The sequence below is a fragment of the Oncorhynchus gorbuscha genome, linkage group LG01 (genome assembly GCF_021184085.1).
Source record: "Oncorhynchus gorbuscha isolate QuinsamMale2020 ecotype Even-year linkage group LG01, OgorEven_v1.0, whole genome shotgun sequence".
In the NCBI taxonomy this organism is placed as follows: Eukaryota; Metazoa; Chordata; class Actinopteri; order Salmoniformes; family Salmonidae; genus Oncorhynchus; species Oncorhynchus gorbuscha.
The window spans coordinates 88,870,199-88,887,604 of record NC_060173.1 but is presented as its reverse complement, the minus strand read 5'-3'; the positions used below and the strand labels follow the sequence as shown (position 1 = coordinate 88,887,604).

At 46.2% G+C, this 17,406-nt stretch overlaps 1 protein-coding gene across 3 annotated transcripts in view; it reads left to right on the top strand.

Annotated features, from left to right (window-relative positions):
• The window catches only part of si:dkey-100n23.5 (cyclic AMP receptor-like protein A), a 117,109-nt gene that overhangs the window by 33,646 nt on the left and 66,057 nt on the right, over positions 1-17,406 (top strand). For all 3 annotated transcript variants that reach the window (XM_046364775.1, XM_046364783.1, XM_046364793.1), the window contains exons 9-10: positions 4,807-4,885; positions 15,051-15,098. In XM_046364775.1, the coding sequence (XP_046220731.1) occupies positions 4,807-4,885; positions 15,051-15,098 (127 nt within the window). The remainder of the gene's footprint in view (positions 1-4,806; positions 4,886-15,050; positions 15,099-17,406) is intronic.

Sequence of the window (17,406 nt, the reverse complement as noted above, 5' to 3'; positions counted from 1 at the left end):
TTAGAATGGTCTGTCTATCTACATGTACAGCAACAGGGACAGCCTTAGAATGGTCTGTCTATCTGTGCATGTACAGCAGCAGGGACGGCCTTAGAATGGTCTGTCTATCTACATGTACAGCAACAGGGACAGCCTTAGAATGGTCTGTCTATCTACATGTACAGCAACAGGGACAGCCTTAGAATGGTCTGTCTATCTGCATGTACAGCAACAGGGACAGCCTTAGAATGGTCTGTCTATCTGTGCATGTACAGCAACAGGGACAGCCTTAGAATGGTCTGTCTATCTGTGCATGTACAGCAACAGGGACAGCCTTAGAATGGTCTGTCTATCTGTGCATGTACAGCAGCAGGGACAGCCTTAGAATGGTCTGTCTATCTGTGCATGTACAGCAACAGGGACAGTCTTAGAATGGTCTGTCTATCTGTGCATGTACAGCAACAGGGACAGCCTTAGAATGGTCTGTCTATCTACATGTACAGCAACAGGGACAGCCTTAGAATGGTCTGTCTATCTACATGTACAGCAACAGGGACAGCCTTAGAATGGTCTGTCTATCTGCATGTACAGCAACAGGGACAGCCTTAGAATGGTCTGTCTTTCTGTGCATGTACAGCAACAGGGACAGCCTTAGAATGGTCTGTCTATCTACATGTACAGCAACAGGGACAGCCTTAGAATGGTCTGTCTATCTGTGCATGTACAGCAACAGGGACAGCCTTAGAATGGTCTGTCTATCTGTGCATGTACAGCAACATGGACAGCCTTAGAATGGTCTGTCTATCTGTGCATGTACAGCAGCAGGGACAGCCTTAGAATGGTCTGTCTATCTGTGCATGTACAGCAACAGGGACAGTCTTAGAATGGTCTGTCTATCTGTGCATGTACAGCAACAGGGACAGCCTTAGAATGGTCTGTCTATCTACATGTACAGCAACAGGGACAGCCTTAGAATGGTCTGTCTATCTACATGTACAGCAACAGGGACAGCCTTAGAATGGTCTGTCTATCTGCATGTACAGCAACAGGGACAGCCTTAGAATGGTCTGTCTTTCTGTGCATGTACAGCAACAGGGACAGCCTTAGAATGGTCTGTCTATCTACATGTACAGCAACAGGGACAGCCTTAGAATGGTCTGTCTATCTGTGCATGTACAGCAACAGGGACAGCCTTAGAATGGTCTGTCTATCTACATGTACAGCAACAGGGACAGCCTTAGAATGGTCTGTCTATCTGTGCATGTACAGCAGCAGGGACGGCCTTAGAATGGTCTGTCTATCTACATGTACAGCAACAGGGACAGCCTTAGAATGGTCTGTCTATCTACATGTACAGCAACAGGGACAGCCTTAGAATGGTCTGTCTATCTGCATGTACAGCAACAGGGACAGCCTTAGAATGGTCTGTCTATCTGTGCATGTACAGCAACAGGGACAGCCTTAGAATGGTCTGTCTATCTGTGCATGTACAGCAACAGGGACAGCCTTAGAATGGTCTGTCTATCTGTGCATGTACAGCAGCAGGGACAGCCTTAGAATGGTCTGTCTATCTGTGCATGTACAGCAACAGGGACAGTCTTAGAATGGTCTGTCTATCTGTGCATGTACAGCAACAGGGACAGCCTTAGAATGGTCTGTCTATCTACATGTACAGCAACAGGGACAGCCTTAGAATGGTCTGTCTATCTACATGTACAGCAACAGGGACAGCCTTAGAATGGTCTGTCTATCTGCATGTACAGCAACAGGGACAGCCTTAGAATGGTCTGTCTTTCTGTGCATGTACAGCAACAGGGACAGCCTTAGAATGGTCTGTCTATCTACATGTACAGCAACAGGGACAGCCTTAGAATGGTCTGTCTATCTGTGCATGTACAGCAACAGGGACAGCCTTAGAATGGTCTGTCTATCTGTGCATGTACAGCAACATGGACAGCCTTAGAATGGTCTGTCTATCTGTGCATGTACAGCAGCAGGGACAGCCTTAGAATGGTCTGTCTATCTGTGCATGTACAGCAACAGGGACAGTCTTAGAATGGTCTGTCTATCTGTGCATGTACAGCAACAGGGACAGCCTTAGAATGGTCTGTCTATCTACATGTACAGCAACAGGGACAGCCTTAGAATGGTCTGTCTATCTACATGTACAGCAACAGGGACAGCCTTAGAATGGTCTGTCTATCTGCATGTACAGCAACAGGGACAGCCTTAGAATGGTCTGTCTTTCTGTGCATGTACAGCAACAGGGACAGCCTTAGAATGGTCTGTCTATCTACATGTACAGCAACAGGGACAGCCTTAGAATGGTCTGTCTATCTGTGCATGTACAGCAGCAGGGACAGCCTTAGAATGGTCTGTCTATCTACATGTACAGCAACAGGGACAGCCTTAGAATGGTCTGTCTATCTACATGTACAGCAACAGGGACAGCCTTAGAATGGTCTGTCTATCTGCATGTACAGCAACAGGGACAGCCTTAGAATGGTCTGTCTATCTGTGCATGTACAGCAACAGGGACAGCTTTAGAATGGTCTGTCTATCTGTGCATGTACAGCAACAGGGACAGCCTTAGAATGGTCTGTCTATCTGTGCATGTACAGCAACAGGGACAGTCTTAGAATGGTCTGTCTATCTGTGCATGTACAGCAACAGGGGCAGCCTTAGAATGGTCTGTCTATCTGTGCATGTACAGCAACAGGGACAGCCTTAGAATGGTCTGTCTTTCTGTGCATGTACAGCAACAGGGACAGCCTTAGAATGGTCTGTCTATCTGTGCATGTACAGCAACAGGGACAGCCTTAGAATGGTCTGTCTATCTACATGTACAGCAACAGGGACAGCCTTAGAATGGTCTGTCTATCTGCATGTACAGCAACAGGGGACTATCTGTGCATGTACAGCAACAGGGACAGCCTTAGAATGGTCTGTCTATCTGTGCATGTACAGCAACAGGGACAGCCTTAGAATGGTCTGTCTATCTGTGCATGTACAGCAACAGGGACAGCCTTAGAATGGTCTGTCTATCTTAGAATGGTCTGTCATGTACAGCAACAGGGACAGCCTTAGAATGGTCTGTCTATCTTAGAATGGTCTGTCTATCTACATGTACAGCAACAGGGACAGCCTTAGAATGGTCTGTCTTTCTGTGCATGTACAGCAACAGGTACAGCCTTAGAATGGTCTGTCTATCTGTGCATGTACAGCAACAGGGACAGCCTTAGAATGGTCTGTCTATCTGTGCATGTACAGCAACAGGGACAGCCTTAGAATGGTCTGTCTATCTACATGTACAGCAACAGGGACAGCCTTAGAATGGTCTGTCTATCTGTGCATGTAAAGCAACAGGGACAGCCTTAGAATGGTCTGTCTATCTGTGCATGTACAGCAACAGGGACAGCCTTAGAATGGTCTGTCTATCTGTGCATGTATAGCAACAGGGACAGCCTTAGAATGGTCTGTCTATCTGTGCATGTACAGCAACAGGGACAGCCTTAGAATGGTCTGTCTATCTACATGTACAGCAACAGGGACAGCCTTAGAATGGTCTGTCTATCTACATGTACAGCAACAGGGACAGCCTTAGAATGGTCTGTCTATCTGCATGTACAGCAACAGGGACAGCCTTAGAATGGTCTGTCTATCTGTGCATGTACAGCAACAGGGACAGCCTTAGAATGGTCTGTCTATCTGTGCATGTACAGCAACAGGGACAGCCTTAGAATGGTCTGTCTATCTGTGCATGTAAAGCAACAGGGACAGCCTTAGAATGGTCTGTCTATCTGTGCATGTACAGCAACAGGGACAGCCTTAGAATGGTCTGTCTATCTGTGCATGTACAGCAACAGGGACAGCCTTAGAATGGTCTGTCTATCTGTGCATGTACAGCAGCAGGGACAGCCTTAGAATGGTCTGTCTATCTGTGTATGTACAGCAACAGGGACAGCCTTAGAATGGTCTGTCTATCTGTGTATGTACAGCAGCAGGGACAGCCTTAGAATGGTCTGTCTATCTGTGTATGTACAGCAACAGGACAGCCTTAGAATGGTCTGTCTATTATGATGTGTTCCATTCTGATGAGCAGAAGTGCTTTGATGTGTTAAGGTACTGTTGAGGCCCTGAGAGTAGGGTAGTGGTTAGAGTCCTGGCATTCTGAGGCCTGTTGTCTGGTCATTTTCTGAGCGGGTGACACTCCTCTGAAGCTGTTCTTTCTCTCTCTCTCTCGTTCTCTGTCACACATCTTAACAGAAATACCGTGCATTTCTGAAGTTGTGTCCCTTTTGTCATCCTTTCTTGACCTCCATCGCTCAAGAATGCCGTACATTACCCACTATTCTCTCACTTTCTCCGCCTCTGTCTTTCTCTCACAGTGTCCTGGACAGAAACCATAGTACTTACCTATTGCGCTATGGTTTTACTTCTCTACACAAGTGCTGAATCAGAGGTGGCTGAAGGATATCTAACCTAAACAAATACCTATACAAAATAAATGGAGTTAAATGTTTTAGATGCCTTTGCAGAGTTCACTGCAGAGTTCACTGCACTCCTGGTGTTTTATGATTATACCAGGGCCAGGAGTTTATCTTGACTACATGATTTGACCAGGGAAAACTCCTGGCCCTAGGCTCCCAGGCCTGAGAGGTCATTACCATTCCACCTGTCAGTCTTCCTCTTTAGTTAGTGTATGCTCTTGAAGTAACTCTTGTGTTCAAGTCAATGGGAGAATCACATTTAAATGTGTGTTGATTTCATGTAAAGACATGGCCCTCTTGTGTGTAATGCATTTTCCTCTGTCCTCCCACCCTGCAGATGGTACGTCCCACTCTTCACCCTCATCTTCCTCATGATCTGCTGCTACGCCAGAATAATCTACGTAGCCAATGAGAGGGTGAGCCCACCTTCCCATATGTCATGTTCGGCCAGTCTGCATGAGTTCACACGGTCATAATGTAGTGTGGCCAATGGTTGTGCACTCAGTTTATCTTGAAGTGGATGTCTCTGTGAAATTCACCTCAGTGTGCAGTGTTTCCCGCTAACTCTGCCACTGCTGCTTAAAACAATCCCAGGGGGGAAATTGGTGTGTGTGTGTGTGCGTGTGCGCGAGAGAAAGTGTGTGTGTGTGTTTGCCTGTCAGAGAGCTCACAGAGAACCAGTGACTACAAGCCACCAGTGGGGGTGAAACTCAGTTTATCACTCCCTCCCCCTATCACTCCCTCCCCCTATCACTCCCTCCCCCTATCACTCCCTCCCCTATCACTCCCTCCCTCTATCACTCCCTCCCCCTATCACTCCCTCCCCCTATCACTCCCTCCCCCTATCACTCCCTCCCCCTATCACTCCCTCCCTCTATCACTCCCTCCCCCTATCACTCCCTCCCCCTATCACTCCCTCCCCCTATCACTCCCTCCCCCTATCACTCCCTCCCTCTATCACTCCCTCCCCCTATCACTCCCTCCCTCTATCCCTCTCCTGTTGGGAGTGTTTTTGTGTTGATGAACAGCCTGGAGGCAACATACCAGCATGCTCCACATAGCTTCCATCCTCCTGATTCTGGCCTGAGTGACGACAACACACGGACACAGCCTGGGGCAGCAGTAGTGTGCTGTCTGACCTGAGTGACAACACAACACACATAGACACAGCCTGGGGCAGCAGTAGTGTGCTGTCTGACCTGAGTGACAACACAACACACAGACACAGCCTGTCTGGCCTGAGTGACAACACAACACACGGACACAGCCTGGGGCAGCAGTAGTGTGCTGTCTGGCCTGAGTGACAACACAACACACAGACACAGCCTGGGGCAGCAGTAGTGTGCTGTCTGACCTGAGTGACAACACAACACACATAGACACAGCCTGGGGCAGCAGTAGTGTGCTGTCTGACCTGAGTGACAACACAACACACATAGACACAGCCTGGGGCAGCAGTAGTGTGCTGTCTGACCTGAGTGACAACACAACACACATAGACACAGCCTGTCTGGCCTGAGTGACAACACAACACACGGACACAGCCTGGGGCAACAGTAGTGTGCTGTCTGACCTGAGTGACAACACAACACACAGACACAGCCTGTCTGGCCTGAGTGACAACACAACACACGGACACAGCCTGGGGCAGCAGTAGTGTGCTGTCTGGCCTGAGTGACACACAGCCTGGGGCAAGTGTGCTGTCACTGAGTGACAGACACAGCCTGGGGCAGCAGTAGTGTGCTGTCTGACCTGAGTGACAACACAACACACATAGACACAGCCTGGGGCAGCAGTAGTGTGCTGTCTGACCTGAGTGACAACACAACACATAGACACATAGTGACAACACAACACACGGACACAGCCTGGGGCCAGTAGTGTGCTGGCCTGAGTGACAACACAACACACAGACACAGCCTGTCTGGCCTGAGTGACAACACAACACACGGACACAGCCTGGGGCAGCAGTAGTGTGCTGTCTGGCCTGAGTGACAACACAACACACAGACACAGCCTGGGGCAGCAGTAGTGTGCTGTCTGACCTGAGTGACACATAGACACAGCCTGGGGCAGCAGTGTGCTGTCTGACCTGAGTGACAATAGACACAGCCTGGGGCAGCAGTAGTGTGCTGTCTGACCTGAGTGACAACACAACACACATAGACACAGCCTGTCTGGCCTGAGTGACAACACAACACACGGACACAGCCTGGGGCAGCAGTAGTGTTCTGTCTGACCTGAGTGACAACACAACACACACAGACACAGCCTGGGGCAGCCTGTCTGGCCTGAGTGACAACACAACACACAGACACAGCCTGTCTGGCCTGAGTGACAACACAACACACAGACACAGCCTGGGGCAGCAGTAGTGTGCTGTCTGGCCTGAGTGACAACACAACACACAGACACAGCCTGTCTGGCCTGAGTGACAACACAACACACGGACACAGCCTGGGGCAGCAGTATTGTGCTGTCTGACCTGAGTGACGACACAACACACGGACACAGCCTGGGGCAGCAGTAGTGTGCTGTCTGACCTGAGTGACAACACAACACACGGACACAGCCTGTCTGGCCTGAGTGACAACACAACACACAGACACAGCCTGTCTGGCCTGAGTGACAACACAACACACAGACACAGCCTGGGGCAGCAGTAGTGTGCTGTCTGACCTGAGTGACAACACAACACACGGACACAGCCTGTCTGGCCTGAGTGACAACACAACACACAGACACAGCCTGTCTGACCTGAGTGACAACACAACACACGGACACAGCCTGTCTGGCCTGAGTGACAACACAACACACGGACACAGCCTGTCTGGCCTGAGTGACAACACAACACACGGACACAGCCTGTCTGACCTGAGTGACAACACAACACACAGACACAGCCTGTCTGGCCTGAGTGACAACACAACACACGGACACAGCCTGTCTGACCTGAGTGACAACACAACACACGGACACAGCCTGGGGCAGCAGTAGTGTGCTGTCTGACCTGAGTGACAACACAACACACAGACACAGCCTGTCTGACCTGAGTGACAACACAACACACAGACACAGCCTGTCTGACCTGAGTGACAACACAACACACGGACACAGCCTGTCTGGCCTGAGTGACAACACAACACACAGACACAGCCTGGGGCAGCAGTAGTGTGCTGTCTGACCTGAGTGACAACACAACACACAGACACAGCCTGGGGCAGCAGTAGTGTGCTGTCTGACCTGAGTGACAACACAACACACGGACACAGCCTGTTTGGCCTGAGTGACAACACAACACACAGACACAGCCTGGGGCAGCAGTAGTGTGCTGTCTGGCCTGAGTGACAACACAACACACAGACACAGCCTGGGGCAGCAGTAGTGTTCTGTCTGACCTGAGTGACAACACAACACACAGACACAGCCTGGGGCAGCAGTAGTGTGCTGTCTGACCTGAGGTGGCAGGGTCAACCATAACATGTAGTAGCTACACGTAAACACATTTTTAAACAAGCAACTCAGAAACTACACACATCTACACACAAGGCAAAAGGTGGCTACTTTGAAGAATCTAAAATCTAAAATATATTTTGATTTGTTTAACACTTTTGGTTACTACATGATTCCATATGTGTTTTTTCATAGTTTTGAAGACTTCACTATTATTCTACTATGTAGAAACTAGTACAAATAAAGGAAATCCCTTGAATGAGTAGGTGTGTCCAAACTTTTGACTGGTACTGTACATAAATTTGACTTCCCTGGTCAGTGTGTGTGTGGGTCAAAGCTCCTTTTGTGTGTGTGTTAGTGTTGGAGGCAGGAAGGCTGAATGACTGACTGACTTCCCTTCCCTTTATCACAGATACGATAAAGGGAATACATTTAATTGTTGTCCTGCATCTCATCACATTCTGCTTTCTCTCTCACTGTCTCTCTATTTCTCTCACTGTCTCTCTATTTCTCTCTCACTGTCTCTCTATTTCTCTCTCACTGTCTCTCTATTTCTCTCACTGTCTCTCTATTTCTCTCACTGTCTCTCTATTTATGTCAGTGTCTCTCTATTTCTCTCAGTGTCTCTCTATTTCTCTCACTGTATCTATATTTCTCTCAGTGTCTCTCTATTTCTCTCACTGTCTCTCTATTTCTCTCTCACTGTCTCTCTATTTCTCTCTCACTGTCTCTCTATTTCTCTCTCACTGTCTCTCTATTTCTCTCTCACTGTCTCTCTATTTCTCTCTCACTGTCTCTCTATTTCTCTCTCACTGTCTCTCTATTTCTCTCACTGTCTCTCTATTTCTCTCACTGTCTCTCTATTTCTCTCTCACTGTCTCTCTATTTCTCTCTCACTGTCGCTCTATTTCTCTCACTGTATCTATATTTCTCTCTCACTGTCTCTCTTTCTCTCACTGTCTCTCTATTTCTCTCTCACTGTCTCTCTATTTTCTCTCACTGTCTCTCTATTTCTCTCTCACTGTCTCTCTATTTCTCTCACTGTCTCTCTATTTCTCTCTCACTGTCTCTCTATTTCTCTCTCACTGTCTCTCTATTTCTCTCTCACTGTCTCTCTATTTCTCTCTCACTGTCTCTCTTTCTCTCACTGTCTCTCTATTTCTCTCTCACTGTCTCTCTATTTCTCTCACTGTCTCTCTATTTCTCTCTCACTGTCTCTCTATTTCTCTCACTGTCTCTCTATTTCTCTCTCACTGTCTCTCTATTTCTCTCTCACTGTCTCTCTATTTCTCTCTCACTGTCTCTCTATTTCTCTCTCACTGTCTCTCTATTTCTCTCTCACTGTCTCTCTATTTCTCTCTCACTGTCTCTCTTTCTCTCACTGTCTCTCTATTTCTCTCACTGTCTCTCTTTCTCTCACTGTCTCTCTATTTCTCTCTCACTGTCTCTCTATTTCTCTCTCACTGTCTCTCTATTTCTCTCTCACTGTCTCTCTATTTCTCTCTCACTGTCTCTCTATTTCTCTCTCACTGTCTCTCTATTTCTCTCACTGTCTCTCTATTTCTCTCTCACTGTCTCTCTATTTCTCTCTCACTGTCTCTCTTTCTCTCACTGTCTCTCTATTTCTCTCTCACTGTCGCTCTATTTCTCTCTCACTGTCTCTCTATTTCAATTCAATGGGAAACATGTGTTAACATTGCCAAAGCAAGTGAGGTAGATAATATAGCAAGTGAGGTAGCAAGTGAGGTAGATAATATAGCAAGTGAGGTAGCAAGTGAGGTAGATAATATATAAAGTGAAATAAACAATACAAATTAACAGTAAACATTACACATACAGAAGTTTCAAAACAATAAAGACATTACAAATGTCATATTATATATATACAGTGTTTTAACAATGTACAAACGTTTAAAGGACACAAGATAAATTAAATAAGCATAAATATGGGTTGTATTTACAATGGTGTTTTGTTCTTAACTGGTTGCCCTTTTCTTGTGGCAACAGGTCACAAATCTTGCTGCTGTGATGGCACACTGTGGAATTTCACCCAGTAGATATGAGAGTTTATCAAAATTGGATTTGTTTTCAAATTCTTTGTGGATCTGTGTAATCTGAGGGAAATATGTCTCTCTAATATGGTCATACATTGGGCAGGAGTTTAGGAAGTGCAGCTCAGTTTCCACCTAATTTTGTGGGCAGTGAGCACATAGCCTGTCTTCTCTCGAGAGCCATGTCTGCCTACGGCGGTCTTTCTCAATAGCAAGGCTATGCTCACTGAGTCTGTACATAGTCAAAGCTTTCCTTAATTTTGGGTCAGTCACAGTGGTCAGGTATTCTGCCGCTGTGTACTCTCTGTGTAGGGCCAAATAGCATTCTAGTTTGCTCTGTTTTTTTGTTAATTCTTTGCAATGTGTCAAGTAATTATCTTTTTGTTTCTCTCTCTCTCATTGTTTCTCACTGTCTCTTTCTCTCACTGCCTCAATCTCTCTCTCACTGTCTCTCTTTCTCACTGTTACTAGTTCTCTCTGTCTCTCTCTCTCTTGCTCTCTATCTCTCGCTCTCTCTCTCGCTCTCTCGCTCTCTCTCTCACTGTCTCGCTCTCTCTCTCTCACTGTCTCGCTCTCTCTCTCTCACGGTCTCGCTCTCTCTCTCTCACTGACTCTCTCTCTCTCTCTCTCTCTCTCTCTCTCTCTCTCTCTCTCTCTCTCTCTCTCTCTCTCTCTCTCTCTCTCTCTCTCTCTCTCTCTCTCTCTCTCTCTCTCACTGTCTCTCTCTCTCTCACTGTCTCTCACTGTCTCTCTCTCACTGTCTCTCACTGTCTCTCTCTCTCTCTCTCTCACTGTCTCTCTCTCTCTCTCTCTCACTGTCTCTCTCACTCTCTCTCACTGTCTCTCTCTCTCTCTCTCTCTCTCTCTCTCTCTCTCTCTCTCTCTCTCTCTCTCTCTCTCTCTCTCTCTCTCTCTCTCTCAATGTCTCTCACTGTCTCTAGGTTCTCTATTTATCTCTCTCTCTCTCTTACTGGCTCTCTCTCTCTCTCTCGCTGTCTCTCTCTCTCTCTCTCTCAATGTCTCTCACTGTCTCTAGGTTCTCTATTTGTCTCTCTCTCACTGTCTCTAGTTCTCTCTCTTTCGATCATATTTATGAAGAGCTCAAGTCTTCTCTCCTCACATCTGCAGACGGTCTCACTTGAAATGATTTTTAAAACTTTGAGGTGAAGGAATAGAGAGAGAGAGGGGATAAGAAAGTCAGGCGGACCAGAGAAAGAAAAGAAAGCGAGGGAGGAAGAGAGATAAAAAGATAGAGCGGATAGAAAGCAGGATAGAACATATCCAGGATCATTTGATCAGAAACCAGTTTTCCATCCAACCTTATCATGCTATTAAAGGATAAAAATGTCACGACAGGCTTGATGGGAAAAGCTACTTTGTCTGTAAACTTTCCAAATGTCCACAAAACAAGATACGCTAGACAAGGTGGGATCTTTTTGTGTCGGTAAAATGAATTATGTGAGAAATGGTGGTGGAAACACTTATACGCCTACCGATCCACCCCGACCAACCACCGTACATTAGTTTTTGCCTTAACTAACCTGTCTTATGTGACCATACCAAACGTGATATATCCTACTAATTTTAATATCCTGGATTTACATTGACTATGTTACGTCTAGTCTATGGACCAAGCTGGTTTATTAGGCTACAGATGAAATAAGTTATGATGAACTTCACAGGGTGGTGAAAATGTAAACGCAACATGCAACAATTTCAAAGATTTGACTGAGTTACAGTTCATACAAGTAAATCAGTCAAATGAACTAAATTCATTAGGCTCCAATCTATGGATTTCACATGACTGGGAATACAGTTATGTTGGTCACGGATTCCTTGAAGAAAAAGAAAACCAGTCAGTATCTGGTGTGACCACAATTTACCTCATGCAGCGCGACATTTCCTTCACATAGAGTTGATCGGGCTGTTGATTGTGGCCTGTGGAATGTTGTCCCACTCCTCTTCTTCTTACATTTACATTTACATTTAAGTGATTTAGCAGACGCTCTTATCCAGAGCGACTTACAAATTGTGCGAAGTTGCTGGATATTTGTGGGAACTGGAACATGCTGTCGTACATGTCGATCCAGAGCAACTCAAGTATGCTCAATGGGGTGACATGTCTGAGTGAGTATACAGGCCTTGGAAGAACTGGGACATTTTCAGCTTCCAGGAATTGTGTACAGATCCTTGCAACATGGGGTCGTGGATTATCATGCTGAAACATGGAGTGATGATGGTGGATGAATGGCACGACAATGGGCCCCAGGATCTCGTCACAGTATCTCTGTGCATTGATTGCCATTGATAAAATGCAATTGTGTTCATTGTCCGTAGCTTATGCGTTCCCATACCATAACCCCACCACAACCATGGAGCACTGTTCACAATGTTGATCAGCAAACCGCTCACCCACACGACGCCATACACGCTGTCTGCCATCTGCCCGGTACAGTTGAAACCTGGATTCAGTGTTCTCCAGCGTGCCAGTGGCCATCGAAGGTGAGCTTTTTCCGACTGAAGTCGGTTACGATGCCGAACTGCAGTCAGGTCAAGAGCCTGGTGAGGATGACGAGCACGCAGATAATCTTCCCTGAGACGGTTTCTGACAGTTTATGCAGAAATTCTTTGGTTGTGCAAACCCACAGTTTCATCAGTTGTCCGGGTGGCTGGTCTCAGACCTTCCCGGATGTGGAGGTCCTGGGCTGGCATTGTTACACACAGTCTGCGGTTCTGAGGCCGGTTGGGCGTACTGCCAAATTCTCTAAAATGATGTTAGAGGTGGCTTATGGAAGAGAAATTAACATTCAATTCTCTGGCAACTGCTCTGGTGGACATTCCTGCAGTCAGCATATCAATTGCACGCTGCCTCAAAACTTGAGACATCTGTGGCACTGTGTTGTGTGACAAAACTACACATTTTAGAGTGGCCTTTTATTGTCCCCAGCACAAGGTGCACCTCTGTAATCATCATGCTGTTTAATCAGCTTCTTGATATATCACATCTTTCATGTGGATGGATTATCTTGGCAAAGGAGAAATACTCACTAACAGGGATGTGAACAAATTTGTGCACAAGATTTGAGAGAAATACGCTTTTTGTGCATATGAACAATTTCTGAGATCTTTTATTTCAGCTCGTAAAACCTGAAACCAACACTTTACTTTTTGTTCAATTTAAAATAATCTTGGTCCATAATAATCTCATCATGTAGGCTATATCTGCGAGCTGTTAGCTAGAGCGTACGTGCCAATACCAGAGTGGGCACATTCGCTAAATGCAAAGAATTTTGTGTCAAAACCTACAGTTGAAAATGCAATAAATCCATTTAACTTGTATTTTTTGTTCGGAATTTATTCACAAGAGTCAGTTTTATATGCGTCAACAGACACAGGCTTTTATCCGCAACAAGTCCATTTGATGGAAACGCGTCTCTGGTGGGAAAATTTGCCTATTTTATTTATGTGACTTTTTGAATATTCACATGAAAATCTGTCGTCAATTGGATGGAAACCTCGCTCTTTTAAGGAATTATTTGTGTGCAGGAGGGGATCCTCTAGCTCTCATGAGGAGGATTCCTCAACGAAATGAGAGATTCTCACACATGCTTCTGTGCAAGGGTAGATGACAGACAACATCATTGTCGTACACACACAAGCAACCTTTGTCTAAGGTGGGTAGATAGGCGGCCATTGTCTATCATTCTTTCATGCTATCTGACTCTCTCTCTCATGTGTAAATAAACACTCATCCTCACTCTAACCTCCTAGCGCGCGCACACACACACACACACACACATACACACATATACAGGTAGAAATTACACAAACACACGACCACACACACACACACAAACATCCAATGACGAGAGCTGTAGTGCAGACAGAGAAACCATGGCAACACTGAGTTGCTAAATAGTTGAACAGAATGAATGTGTGCCGATCTCTCTCTCTCTCTCTCTCTCTCTCTCTCTCTCTCTCTGACGCTCTCTCTCTCTCTCTCTGACGCTCTCTCTCTCTCTCTCTGACGCTCTCTCTCTCTCTCTCTGACGCTCTCTCTGTCTCTCTGTCTCTGTGTAAGAGTACGTGTGTGTCAGAGTGTGTGTGTGCATCCATGGCTGACAAAGGCTCTTCACACTCCTCTGTTTAGATTGCTCTTGATTGTGTAAACCACACACTGTGTGAGTGTGTGTATGTGTGTGTGTGTGTGTGTGTGCACGTCCATGGCTGACAGTGGCTCTTCACAGACTCCTCTGTTTAGATTGCTCTTGATTGTGTAAACCACACTGTGTGTGTGTGTGTGTGTGTGTGTGTGTGTGTGTGTGTGTGTGTGTGTGTGTGTGTGTGTGTGTGTGTGTGTGTGTGTGTGTGTGTGTGTGTGTGTGTGTGTGTGTGTGTGTGTGTGTGTGTGTGTGTGTGTGTGTGTGTGTGTGTGTGTGTGCGTGCGTGCGTCTTGAGGTGCAGCTGATTCCCGATTGAGCTTTCTATTGTTGCTGGACTTCCCCCGAGATGAAAGCGAGAAATGGAGTAAGAGAAAGAAAGAAAGAATGAACAATCTAGTCTCCTCTCTTGAGATGTCTGGGCTGGCCACCCGTGTCTGTCTCTTCTTTTTTTTCATTCTCTCTATGCTTCTGTATCTCTTTCTCTCTACCCTCTCTCTATCTCCCTCTCTATCCCCCCTCCCCCGTCCCTTTAGTGGTAGACTCAGCTGTGATCAGTAATGCTCTTTGGAGAGGTGGGAGCTGTACATGTTTTGTTTTAGTTGTTAAAGCATACCCTGTCTACCTCAGCTGTGTGTGTGTGTGTGTGTGTGTGTGTGTGTGTGTGTGTGTGTGTGTGTGTGTGTGTGTGTGTGTGTGTGTGTGTGTGTGTGTGTGTGTGTGTGTGTGTGTGTGTGTGTGTGTGTGTGTGTGTGTTTGCGTTCGTTCGTTCGTTCGTTCCCTGGATGCGCTTCAGCCTTGACTGACAGTGGATTAGATGAGGCTTATTTAACTCTCCTCCAGTCTCAGGTGAAGTACTTGTGTGTGTGTCTACCAAACGGGACTCAGACAGTGTGTTCTTTGTGCTCCTTCCTCAGATGCAGTCGTGGTTTGGCACCTTCAACCCAGAGAGGGAGAGGAGAAAGGTAAAGACCCATCATTTTCATTACTCAAGGCAGTCATTGATTGGTTTTTAAAATGAGGGGGAGTTCCCTCATCTACTGAAATGTTCCTGGAATCTAAGCCGTGCACACACACACACACACACACACACGGCCGTTTTGTGGATTAGAGTGTATGTTGGATTATCTGAGGTCCTGTTGGGTAGATTCTTACTCGCCAGGGAGCAGTTGTACCCCTGACCCCGTGCTTTGAGTGTATGTTATAGTTTTTTTTTATAGCGTGGTTTGCTAACTACCTCTCTCAAAGAGTGCAGTGTATAAAGTAAGAACATCTGCTCTCTCAACCACTGCCTGTCACCAAGGGTGTACCCCAAGACTCGATCCTAGGCCCCACGCTCTTCTCAATTTACATCAACAACATAGCTCAGGCAGTAGGAAGCTCTCTCATCCATTTATATGCGGATGATACAGTCTTATACTCATCTGGCCCCTCTCTGTATTTTGTCTTAAATGCTCTAAAACAAAGCTTTCTTAGTGTCCAACAAGCTTTCACTACCCTTAACCTTGTTCTGAACACCTCCAACACAAAGATCATGTGGTTTGGTAAGAAAAATGCCCCTCTCCCCACCGGTGTGATTACGAACTCTGAGGGTTTAGAGCTTGAGGTAGTCACCTCATACAAGTATTTGGGAGTATGGCTAGATGGTACACTGTCCTTCTCTCAGCACATATCAAAGCTGCAGGCTAAAGTTATATCTAGACCTGGTTTCCTCTATCGTAGTCGCTCCTCTTTCACCCCAACTGCCAAACTAACCTTGATTCAGATGACCACTCTACCCATGCTAGATTACGGAGACGTAATTTACAGATCGGCAGGTAAGGGTGCTCTGGAGCGGCTAGATGTTCTTTACCATTTGGCCATCAGATTTGCCACCAACGCTCCTTATAGGACACATCACTGCACTCTATACTCCTCTGTAAACTGGTCATCTCTGTATACCCATCGCTTTAACCCACTGGTTAATGCTTATTTATAAAACCCTCTTAGGCCTCACTCCCCCCTATCTGAGATATCTACTGCAGCCCTCATCCTCCACATACAACACCTGTTCTGCCAGTCACATTCTGTTAAAGGTCCCCAAAGCACACACATCCCTGGGTCGCTCCTCTTTTCAGTTCGCTGCAGCTAGCGACTGGAACGAGCTGCAACAAACACTCAAACTGGACAGTTTTATCTCAATCCCTTCATTCAAAGACTCAATCATGGACACTTACTGGCAGTTGTGGCTGCTTTGCGTGATGTATTGTTGTCTCTACCTTCTTGCCCTTTGTGCTGTTGTCTGTGCCCAACAATGTTTGTACTCTTGTTTTGTGCTCCTACCATGTTGTTGTCATGTTGTGCTGCTACCATGTTGTTGTCATGTTGTGTTGCTACCAGGCTGTGTTGTCATGTGTTGCTGCCATGCTATGTTGTCGTCTTAGGTCTCTCTTCATGTAGTGTTGTGTTGTCTCTTGCCGTGATGTGTGTTTCGTCCCGTCCCCGCAGGAGGACTTTTGCCTTTTGGCGGACCGTCATTGTAAATAAGAATTAGTTCTTAACTGACTTACCTAGTTAAATAAAGGTTCGATTAGTAAAAATAAATAATAGGATTATATCAAAACACTACTAAGGTTATTTTAAGGCAAGGAATCTTAATTGTAAAGTATTTAACAAAACAAGTGCACCTGCATTACCAGCCCAGCCCCCAGCGATGTGTTTTCGGGCTAGGATGAAGTAAGCAAAAGGTTGAGGCCTTGTTTGGTGACTTTCAGCCTGGAATGAAAACATAAATTAAAATACATGTATTTCTTTCATCACATTCCCAGTGGGTCAGTGGGTGACCCAGTGGGTCAGAAGTTCAGAAGTTTACATACACTCAATTAGTATTTGGTAGCATTGCCTTTAAATTGTTTAACTTGGGTCAAAGGTTTCGCCTTCCACGAGAGTAGCCTTCCACGAGATTCCCACAATAAGTTGGGTGAATTTCGGCCCATTCCTCCTGACAGAGCTGGTGTAACTGTGTCAGGTTTGTAGGCCTCCTTGCTCGAACATGCTTTTTCAGTTCTGCCCACAAATCTTCTATAGGATTGAGGTCAGGGCTTTGTGATGGCCACTCCAATACTTTGACTCTGTTGTCCTTAAGACATTTTGCCACAACTTTGGAAGTATGCTTGGGGTCATTGTCCATTTGGAAGACCCATTTGCGACCAAGCTTTAACTTCCTGACTGATGTCTTGAGATGTTGCTTCAATATATCCACATATTTCCTTCCGCTTCACGGTTGGGAAGATG